This window comes from Triticum dicoccoides, chromosome 5A (assembly GCF_002162155.2).
Source record: "Triticum dicoccoides isolate Atlit2015 ecotype Zavitan chromosome 5A, WEW_v2.0, whole genome shotgun sequence".
Taxonomy (NCBI): Eukaryota; Viridiplantae; Streptophyta; class Magnoliopsida; order Poales; family Poaceae; genus Triticum; species Triticum dicoccoides.
In genome coordinates, this window is record NC_041388.1 from 691,785,907 (window position 1) to 691,797,891 (window position 11,985).

The 11,985-nt window shown below is 41.6% G+C and overlaps 1 protein-coding gene across 1 annotated transcript; it reads left to right on the forward strand.

The window, feature by feature from the left end:
- The first annotated feature begins 7,055 nt into the window (after nucleotides 1–7,055).
- On the forward strand, nucleotides 7,056–10,012 carry LOC119298469 (KHG/KDPG aldolase-like). The gene is made up of 10 exons (XM_037575862.1): nucleotides 7,056–7,240; nucleotides 7,354–7,408; nucleotides 7,619–7,654; nucleotides 7,755–7,799; nucleotides 8,159–8,242; nucleotides 8,562–8,627; nucleotides 8,735–8,773; nucleotides 9,104–9,203; nucleotides 9,429–9,707; nucleotides 9,798–10,012. Exons 1-9 carry the CDS (start codon nucleotides 7,110–7,112, stop codon nucleotides 9,578–9,580), a joined length of 708 nt encoding a protein of 235 aa, XP_037431759.1. The 5' UTR covers nucleotides 7,056–7,109; the 3' UTR covers nucleotides 9,581–9,707; nucleotides 9,798–10,012.
- The last annotated feature ends 1,973 nt before the right edge of the window (nucleotides 10,013–11,985 follow it).

Below are 11,985 nucleotides of genomic sequence, written 5' to 3' on the forward strand. Positions count from 1 at the left end.
CTCGATCTGGGCTAAGTTGGCTTTGTGAAGTTAGGTTAATGCATGACTGGCTTGAAAGGATCCGGAGTGCTACCAAACAACCCGTAAGTCGGTTATGTCTTCATAGTTCTTCTACACATATTGTTGTTGTTTTTTAACATCACCGGGAGGCAGAAAAACTGCCCACCTGAATTTTCATATAACCAGATCAAACAAGAGTTACAGAGTAGAGAGGGGTCGAGAGAGAGGCCCCCCATGCAAGTTACAACTGCACCGAAAAAGCAGCGGAGCTTCTACACATATTGTCACTGGTTTCCATCACTTTTCTTTCCCATAAGGACACCAAATTCCATGGGCATAATGATGATCACTAGAAAATGACTATGTACTCCCTCCGTTTCTAAATACAGGTCTTTTTTAAAGGTTTCAATACAAAATACATACAGATTTATATAGACATACTTTAGAGTATAGATTTACGCATTTTGCTTTGTATGTAGTCCCTTATCGAAATCTCTAGACAAACTTATATTTAGGAACGGTGGGAGTACATATTAAATCTACATACAATTGATGCCCCGTGTAATCACAAAATCAAGGGTTTGGACTAACATTTATTCAAGGCACTTATGTATCATTCAATATAAGTCATTGTTTTAAAATAAATTTACTGAGCTAGAGAGACGAGAAGTTTTTTTCTCCCGTTGCACTATAGTTATTTTGTTCTCAATGGCTTGATTTGAACGCCGAAATTTTATTATCCCTTATCCCGTTGCAACGCACGGGCCCTTTTGCTAGTATCTATCTATCTATCTATCTATCTATCTATATATATAGCTAATTGGATGTGAGTTTTCTTAAAGTATTATTGTTGACATTAGCCTTGAGGTAAAAGGTTGGGAGGCAAAACTATAAGCCCCTATCTTTCTCTGTGTCCAATTAAAACTTCATACCCATAAGTATCGCGTGAGTGTTAGAAATTGTGAAAGACTAAATGATAGTTGAGTATGTGGACTTGCTGAAAAGCTCTTATATTGACTCTTTTCGATGTTATGATAAATTGCAATTGCTTCAATGACTGAGATTCTAGTTGCTAGGTCTCAATGAAGTTTCTGATTCATACTCTACATTGTGAATAAATTGTTACTTTAGCATAAGAAACCATATGACTATATATGTTGTTGTTCTAAGAATGATCATGATGCCCTCATGTCCGTATTTTATTTTATCGGCACCTCAATCTCTAAATATGCAGACATATTTTCGATATCGGCTTCCGCTTGAGGACAAGCGAGGTCTAAGCTTGGGGGAGTTGATACATCCATTTTGCATCATGCTTCTATATCGATATTTATTGCATTACGGGCTGTTATTACACATTATGTCACAATACTTATGCCTTTTCTCTCTTATTTTACAAGGTTTACATGAAAAGGAAGAATGCCGACAACTGGAATTCTGGGCTGAAAAAGGAGCAAATATTAGAGACATATTCTACACAACTCCAAAAGTCCTGAAACTTGGAATATATTAAAAATATTGGGAGAAGAAAGCACCAAAGGGGAGCCAGCCACCGTCCACGAGGGTGGGGGGCGCGCCCTACCCCCTGGGCGCGCCCTCCTGTCTCGTGGGCCACCTAGCAGGCCCCCGACGCCCATCTTCTGGTATAAGGTGTCTTTTGCCCTGGAAAAAATAAGGAGGAAGCTTTCTGGAGGAAGCGCCGCCGTCTCGAGGCAGAACCTTGGCGGAACCAAACTAGGCCTTCGGTGGAGCTGTTTTGCCGGGGAAACATCCCTCTGGGAGGGGGAAATCGTCACCATCGTCATCACCATCGATCCTCTCATTGGGAGGGGGTAAATCTCCATCAACATCTTCACCAGCACCATCTCCTCTCAAACCCTAGTTCAAATCTTGTATCCGATCTTTGTCTCAAAACCTCAGATTGGTACATGTGGGTTGCTAGTAGTGTTGATTACTCCTTGTAGTTGATGCTAGTTGGTTTATTCGATGGAAGATTATATGTTCAAATCCTTTATGCACATTAATACCCCTCTGATTATGAACATGAATATGATTTGTGAGTAGTTATGTTTGTTCCTGAGGATATGAGAGAAGTCTTGTTATAATTAGTCATGTCAATTTGGTATTTGTTCGATATTTTGATGATATGTATGTTGTCTTTCCTCTAGTGGTGTTATGTGAACGTCGACTACATGACACCTCACCATTATTTGGGCCTAGGGGAAGGCATTGGGAAGTAATAAGTAGATGATGGGTTGCTAGAGTGACAGAAGCTTAAACCCTAATTTATGTGTTGCTTCGTAAGGGGCTGATTTGGATCCATATGTTTCATGCTATGGTTAGGTTTACCTTAATTCTTCTTTCGTAGTTGCGGATGCTTGCGAAGGGGGTTAATCATAAGTGGGATGCTTGTCCAAGGAACGGCAGTACCCAAGCACCGGTCCACCCACATATCAAATTATCAAAGTAACGAACGTGAATCATATGAGCATGATGAAAACTAGCTTGACGATAATTCCCATGCGTCCTCGGGAGCGCTTTCCTTTATATAAGAGGTTTTCTAGGTTTGTCCTTTGCTACAAAAAGGATTGGGCCACCTTGCTGCACCTTATTTACTTTTATTACTTGTTACCCATTACGAATTACTTTATCACAAAACTATCTGTTACCGATAATTTCAGTGCTTGCAGAGAATACCTTACTAAAAACTGCTTGTCATTTCCTTCTGCTCCTCGTTGGGTTCGACACTCTTACTTATCGAAAGGACTAAGATAGATCCCCTATACTTGTGGGTCATCAGACCACGACTTCATTGGACAAGAACTGTTAATTGTTGATTTTGAGGAGTTCTTCCAGTTTTTCAATCAAAAGGCCCTCGACAAATCACTCGTGGCTTGCTACTGTCTGTAAGTACTACTTCCGTAATTAAGTCTCTATATATAGCTCAGCTCTTTCATTGCATGTATATATAATTATCCTCAATATATTATGCAGATTGAAGATCGTCGAATGCAGAAAAGCACAAAACTATGACATTGGGTTCATTAACCCAAATGTCATACATGAATTTAGGTTCAGCACCATGTCTCAGAAACCGAGGACAACTTACTACAATCGTTGCTAAAAAATCGAAGCAAAGATAAAATACTCCTTCCTTACAACTTCAAGTGAGTGTTACTGTCTTGTGCACATTCGGTTTTCCTTATTACTCGAGGTTATAGTAATGTAACTGATGAGTTATGCATGCGTGCACAGGTTCCACTTTATTTTCCTAGAGATTAAGCTTGAGCGGGGAGAAGTGACCGTCTTAGATTCGAGAGGAAAAGATCCCGAGGACTATGCGGACATGACTCGAATGCTCCAGAAGTAAGTTCAATCGATCATTATTGCACCATATCGGCAACTTTGTTCATTTCCTTATATCAAGTAATTATTTTCTTTGTCTGGCGGGATTTGTAAAGAGTTTACCGCAATTTTTCCGGGACTGGCGACCGAGTTGCGATTTAAACATCCGAAAGTAAGTACTACTACCTAGTTCCGCGCATCTTCCATTGACTCTAGCTAGTTTCATCAATATCATTCAGTATGCTTGCTTATTAGTTTGATTGACCTCTATTTCTCGTAAAGTTCTTGTGGCAGGAATCCGGAAATGATTTATGTGGATACTATGCTTGCGAGTTCATCTACAACGTGACGACCTCTAATAAGCGGGCTACTCTGAAAAACAATATGAAGTGCGTAAGCTAAAATATTCACAATTTTATTTTATTACCATCATTTGTGTTGAGTTTCATTCATACACATGTATTGATTCTCTTCTTCAATTTAGATCTGGCAGATGCGGGATGAACTCCTACCACATGATCGCATACGCGCAATTCAAGAGGAATTGGCAAGATTCTTTCTTGACCACGTCATCAATCCACCCGGAGAATACCATGTGGCACTTGACTTCGTATGTTAGGGATTGTAAGAGATCTTATATTGTATATATGTAGCTAGTAGCGTCGGATGGATATACGAAAACTTGTTGTTCGACCAATCTCTCGGAGAAGGAGAGGTCAATCACTTCTCTCTATATATGTTCATGACGATCTTGTGTACTTAATGGTTTCCTTCATTTGCTTACTAGCTAGCGTGTCGAGTTCTCTCTATACGTATAGTACCTAGCGTCGACCAAGCACGGAGACAAGAGAGGTCACTTCTCTCTATTAGCTAGCTAACACAATATATAAAACCCCTAAATTAACCCTCCTTTTGATCCCGGTTGGTGTTACCAACTGGGACCAAAGGCCCTCCTGCCTGGACTCGCCGCAACGGCCACGTGAAGCACCATCTGTCCCGGTTCATAAGCGAACATGGACTAAAGGTGATGGGTTTTAGTCCCGACCCTTTAGTCCCGGTTCCAGAACCGGGACAAATGGTCCTTTGGAACTGGGACAAATGAAACTTTTTCTACTAGTGTCTGTTGTTAATAAGCATGTTACCTTGTGAACATGTGTCTGCAGAGTTGTCATTTTATATCTTCTATAAATTGTAATAGTAGATGCTAGAGTTTGTTATACTATTGTATTGATGAAACTATATATCATGTTGAGAGTGTGGATAGGATTTTATTTCTCTGAGCAAAGGCGACAATTTTGTATGGTATTTCAGAAAGTGTCATTGTTCTTTTATCTTGTTGAAGGAAAAGCACTTTCTGTTGGCAACGGTCACTCTTTCTCTATGATTCCAGTGATTTTGATGGATCTAGAAGAGAAGTATCCGTAGCCGGGCACTCAAAATGTGATAGATTTGGGCTGGTGACGCAACATGAAGCCCCTCCCAGGGCCATGGGGTTCATCAGCTGGTCGGTGAGTGAGTACAATCGTGCGCTCAATTGTGCAAAAACAAAAGGCATGCTCTTTTTTTTTGCGGGCAACTACAAACATCATTCTGATGTTATTTGCAATTCTTACAAGTCTTGCTGTTATAACATCAGAAGTGCAAACTCTTAGCACCAACTGAAAAGGAGAAGAATCTCCGGCATCTGCATCGGCTGATGCACACAACCATCTTTATTGCATTATTCGACAAAGTCTTACAAAACAAATATATAAATCAACCCAAAGTCATCTTTTTGGCAAAAACTATCACCCTACCTACAAGGTTGATGATGTGTCCTGACCTCGTGTCAACTCACGCCATGAAATTTGATGGCCTCAACAAGCTGCCCGCCGGCTAGCCAGGAGCACCAACCGGTCTAGCAACCTCTTAGCATGCACCCCGTCCGCACAGTGTAGAATTTTTCACCGCCATCTTCCGCCGTCCCATCTTCAGGAGTAATCAATGTATTGACCTTGCCAGACCCTACTGCCGGCGACGCCACCACGACACCAGACAACGTCACCCTCCTACACGCGCTCAACAAACTATATCTAGCGCCGAGACCTTGCTGCACCTTTCCGCCAAGACTCGTCGTTGTCGATACTATAGATGGCATGCCACTCCACCTTGGTCACCACATGAGAAGCATGTGGATATCTGCGCCCAGACACCGAAACCAAACACTTGTCCCTTCAGCCGATGTACGTTCCCAAAGATGATGCCCTATGGAGGTGAGGACATAGGAACATCACCATCATCCGACCCGGAAACCGAATCGATGGTTTCCTCCGAGGCACACACGGAACACGAATCGCCAATGACACCTCCAATGAGGTAACGATGCCCACGGGCGCCGCCATCATCGGTTCCGATCGAGGCCGAACCAAGCTTTCGCTGGAAAACTCGCGCCCATCACCGGCTGGTCCACTAGATCCTCCTCCACCGTCATCCAGCACGCCTCATGGGGACGTCCCAAACCACCCATGACCGAAGCCATAGCGGAGAACGGCCGCCCCGCCTGGGTGAGCCACCGACGGCGGAAGAATCCTCATTGTTGTGCCATTGACGTCAGACGATGCACATGTTAAAGCAGGACGCCCGCGCTAATCTCCACCGCAACCGCATCATCCACCGCTTGGGCTTTGCCCCGCGGCGCTTCGGCGGCGACGAGGAGACGAGTGGCGGTTGCGGCCGAAGCCATATATCAAATCAGGAGGGGCAGAGGGGGAGAAAACATCAATCCGAGTGCAAATTTCCGTCATGTACCTATGATGTACTCCCCCACCCTTATTTTGGGATGGAGAGAAAACATCAAGCATCTTAATGTATTTTTAAGCTCCCAGAAAGAATCATAGAAGGGTAACAATACCTCTAGCAGACGGATTAGCTAACTGAACATGAGAGAGATGGTTCAATGGGGTTAGAAGGAAGAATATCATATGGAAACCAACATTTAGTAAAAACCAATAAAACCCATGCAAAAACAAAATTTTGAAGTTTTGAAAAAATCTAGAAAAATAGGGGACATTAAAAGGATGATGGGAAATTCCAAGTTCAAAAGCATTACGGGATATGAGCCATGGAAAAACCAAAATCAGCACTGAATTGTAGAACAATATATACGCGCATACACTCATCTCTATGAACGCACACATGCGTAGCTACCCATATGAGCACCTTCGAGAGACCGAGCTGACACGTCATCTTGAGATTTTACGAAGTCAACATAGGCGCCTCGTAGTCGACAGGAACGTCTCCTCCCACTAAATACGTATCGCCGAAAATCCTGAAATAAATTCAGGATAAATATGAGCACTAGGATTTAAATACTGGTGGCTGAGATACCACTATTCTTTTAATCATCCAACCACAGGTTGGTTAACATCCTACAACGTGTTTTAACTTGAAATTTTGCATGGCAATAGAATGTCACCCTTTTAACATCTCGTATTTTTGTCAGATTTGTTCGAAACTTTCAAACATGGTTTTCATGAAATTTCCTTTGAATGTTGATTTCCATGTGATATTTTTGGAGTTAGAAACGGGTTGGACTAGAAGGATGATTCGTCCAATCATTTAGGCTATGAGGTTTGTTCTGCAAATGTTCCATCGGCCCACATCCTGACGGTCTCCTGCTCCTTCTTTCACATCCAACGGTTCACAGGACAGGATACGCTCGCCTACTCAGGTCTACAGCTACACCGGTCAGCAGTTGGCGGCTGTCACTAACTCCGGGAACCAGGATGCTCGTCGTCGCCGCAGCAAAGCTGCCTCTTCTCGCCTCCCAGTCTCCTCGGCGAGATCCGCCGCGGTCACCGAAAGCGCTCGCCGCCATACTGCGCTCGCGCGTCATCGCCTGCCTTCGCGCGCAAGAGTAAGCAGAAAGCTGATTTCACCCAGTCCACGCTGCCCGCCACCTGTTCGGCGCTTGGCCTCACTGGACTGAACCTTCTGTTTCTTGCTCCGTTTGTGTGGCTCCCCTTGCAGTGGCGAGACGGCGATGCAGGCGGCCCACGCGGCCGTTCGCGGCGGCGTCTCCGTGGTGAGTCGGTTGCTCCAATGCATTCCCTGGTTCGTTGGGTGCGTGGAGCGGCAGCGCGCTTCTGGATATGTTGTTTGCTTCTACTTAATTCTATCTTTTATGGACGGATCCTTGGAGGAACCATCCATGCTACTGTACATGCTAGCTAGTATTCTTTTCGTGTTCCATTTCTTGTCCCTGATGCTAACAAACATGTGCAATGTTGTTCAGCTAGAAATTGTGATGTCCACTCCTGGAGTGCTAGAGGTGGGCCTTTCTCACCATTCTTCTGCAGCTTTCTTCCCTTTAACAATTATTATCATTCCTTCTTGCTAGCTTTTGATTGATTGATAAAATCTTCAAATAGGCTGTTGAGGATCTTCGCAGGATTTACCCTTCCTTGACATTTGGGGTGAGTTTCTGGCATTACTTCATTGGTTTTTGCACCATTCCCTGAACATATGACTTGTCAGCTAACTGCTTTTTAGCACCACTATATATCTAGGGTGAGTGCCTGGTCTTTTTCATATAATCTTGACAACGTGATACTCTTATTACAAAGTACCATGTCCATGGCTTTTACAGTCTTTACACCTGAACTTTTAAACTTGCTGTGTGTGTGTGGCAATGCCCCACTGTGTTTTTCGGAAAGTAATACTCACAATTTACTACTCCATCAAAGCTGTCCCGTACAACCCCTGTATGCTAACTATAAGCAACAATGTTAGGTTGCTCATGATGCATTCTGATCTTTCTGCACTCTATATTTAGGTTGGTACGGTCCTCAATGCTGATGATGCAAGGAAAGCCATTAGAGCTGGTGCACAGTTTCTCATGAGCCCTGGCACAGTCATGGTAAGAGTTAGTACTATTGCATTTGTAATAATGTTTATTTTGCTAGAAATGCACATGTTTCCCATAGTCTGTGATTACTGGTTATACACATCACTAGGGACATTCCACGTACAGTTTGGCAATGTAACATATTTGATGTTAGAGATCCTTATAGGCTTGTAGTTTAGACTTTAGGGTGCCAATAATTTAACATTCTATCCCTTGGCTCGCAATTACTTCGACATATCTAATAGAAATCTGTCATCTACTATTTGGTGATTGTAGTGTTTGCATCCCAGTATACAAATGTTAATTGATTCTTTCAATCTTATTGTTTAAGGAAATACTTCATGATCTTGATGGAAGTGAAGTTCTGTATATCCCAGGAGTGCTGACACCAACTGAGGTATGTATCACATTCCACATATAAACTTGCATGAAGTTTATTGGTGCAATTTAGAGTAGTGCGGCCTAATATTTACTCTCACATGTTTGTTATATTTGGTTTTGCAGGTTATATATGCTTTCAATGCTGGTGCTAAAGTCGTTAAGGTTTGATGACTTGTACCTGTCCTATTTTAGTTATAGTAGAGACTAGAAACATATCAGAGCATTAACAATATATTACTCCCTCCGTCCTGTAATATAAGAACATTTTTAAAACTAGTGTAGTTTCAAAAACGTTCTTATATTATGGGACGGAGGGAGTAGATGATAACTTTTGTCAGACATTTTAAAACAATGTACTTTTCTACGACCATTTTGGTTGCATACTAACTAGCAAAATGTGTCACTTTATTTTGTGATGAATAAATGTGTTAGTTTTCCGTTCTGCTTATAGGCATATGACACTCGGTTGTTTGTGTGGTCTACTTTAATTAGGTGTACCCAGCTTCGGTGATGGGTGGAGAGATGTACATGTCTGCTCTAAAGAAACCATTTCCTCTTGTACCAATGGTTGCTTCGCAAGGAATTACCATAGGTAAGTGGCCTTGTCTAGCACCCATCGTCCCTGTTTCATTTTCCTCTTTTGCGAATATCGTCCCTATCTTCTGTTGGTGTCTAAGTAGCAACCTCCAAGTGCATGTTTCATAACACTGTGACTCTTCCAAAGAAAAAGAGTAATTACCCGACTTATCCGAAGCGTAAATATCGGTTAGCTGTACGATACTATTCACTCTGATGCTATGGCCACTGTCGTATACAGGTTCAATCAAGTCGTACATGGACGCAGGGGCATCTGCAGTGGTGCTGTCCGATGCTATCTTCGACAAAGAGTTGATGAGAGAAAGGAATTTCATTGGAATTGCAGCGCTCGCAAATCAGGCCACTTTGCAGGCATCACAGTGTGGAAGATGAGGCAAAACCAAAAACTTAGTGTGCAAGCATTGCAGTTCAGAAAACGGGACAAAGTGCTTGCCTAATACTGCTTGGCTTGGGATTAACAATACCATCCACTTACATTCCCTGCTCTGCATGAGAAGAGGTAAAACAAGTGAAATCTTATCAACGGGTAGAACAGAAATGGTTTAATCTGTTCCAAAGAAAACTAATCCAGAATGATATCTCTTTTCAGGAAGAAGCCAGTTCTGTTTCCCTGGTACTGAAGCCCCCCCCCCCCCGGCAAGGTCTGTACAGTCGGCTCGCTACGGTTGCCGCCCCAGCCCTGCCGACAGATGGCTAGTTAACATAGGAAATTAATCCGAACTCATTTAACTGCTGCTACTATTCCATGAGTCCACATTCATTGACTCTCAACTTTTGTTATGGCTAATTGGCTAGTGCCGAGCTCCACTCTGACCAACACTACATGCATCCTGAAGAAACTCTGAACCTGACGCACAGTGCACGGCTGAACTAGACCAGCATCACCAGCAGCACAAGGAGGCTGCATAGCGTGATCGGCCACAGAGCAGCAGCAGCAGTCGTAATCGTCGCCGAGCCGCACGCCCGCACCTGCACGCCACCGCTGGTCGAGTTGTTGGTACATCCACTCGCATGTCGTGTTGTCGACTGGCCCAGGACGGGGGTACACCGTGCAGGTGCAGACCCACATTCTGATCCCAGCGGTGTATTGCTGAACATCGTCCTCTGCCGCTCGTTGTAGTCTTACCTGAAGCGATTGATGATCAGGATCAATCGGGGAATTCAGATTGTTTCATACGTACGTGGGCAGGCAGTTGGGCGTGGGTTGGAGATCAAGTGGGTGGGGTTACATTGCACTACATACCGGAGTGCAGCAGCAGCAGCAGCAAAAGGGCAAGGCTCAAGATGGTGATGGCCTGATGGGGCGTCCTTGTCTTCATCTCTGTTAGGCACAAGTTCGTAGCAGAAGAACATGTTATATGAAGTCATATCAGTAAAATGGAATAGGAGAGGACAGACGAGGAAATAATCCTGTAAAATCAACCAGAAACAAAAACAACATCATGAATACACGTTTAATTACATGTTTGCAGTGTCAGGTACAAAACATAGTATAGTAAGTAAAAAAAATGTTCGTCGAGTATTTCAAAACGTTCATCGTTTCTTTGAAAACGTGTATCATGTATTTTCAAAAGACCTTGTGTATTTTTAAATATGTCATATTGTTTTCATAAATATTGCACGGAATTTTTTATATACACTTTTAGTAATGCAAGATGAACGATCTGTAGTACATGCTGACTTTTTTCCTTTTATTCTTTTTATGTTTTCAGTGTTTCTATTTACTCCTAGTTTTTCTTGTTCTAATTTATTTTTCTGTTTCTTTATTAGGAAAATATAAAATGCACATAACATGATTTTTTAATACATGCTTAATTGTTTTTTGATAAAAGATGAATATTTTTAAAATATACGATGAACAGTTTTAACACACAATGTGTATTTTCTGAAATACTAATATACATTTCTAATCCACAATGGACATATTTTAAGATGTTAAACATCTTTTAATAAACAATGAATATTATAAAGAATAAATGATGAACATTTTCTGAAACACAAATAACATCTTCTTAATACATGATGAACATTTATAAACAAGTGAAGAATATTTTGTGTAATACATGACAAATATTACTTAATAAATGATGAACATTTTTAGTTATAGCATGAAAGTTCTATGAAATACATGTTGACAGTTTTCTAATGTACGATAACCATTTTTCAAATACCCAATGCACATTTTTAACACCCAGATATTTTCATAAAATAGTAAATATATATATATATATATATATAGAAAAAAATCAAGATGTTAATTAAAAGGTTCAAACAAAAAATGAAGGTAAAAAGGATTAAAATAGTACCTCGTCTGCGTCTCAAACACCTCAGGGTGTGTGTGCTGGGAGCAAATTTGATAGTATGATTTTTCTTCATGGGCCGGATCCAACTCATCTCCCTGTGGTGAGATGAACTTCTCGCTTGCATTCGACTTATAGACAGAAACCCTTCACGTAGCCATTTTTTCCTGCTTCATTGGTTACACTAGTGAGGGAATGACTACAGGACTACATTTTTTTTTACTATTTGATTGTCTTTTATTTATTGCATAGATCCTTTTACTTGCCAATTGAATCCATTTCTATTCACAATTTTTGTAATCCAATTCTACATCAAGTGTATTTTTGTGCTCGTTGTTTTGATGTGCAATGGTTCGGTTATTCTTGCATTTATTATTCTTTAACTCTTATTTCTGTTTCTCAGTTTATACTTATTTTTAGCGCAATAGTAATTTAGAATTATTTACATGTTTTCCTTCGCGTTCTCACATGATTGTG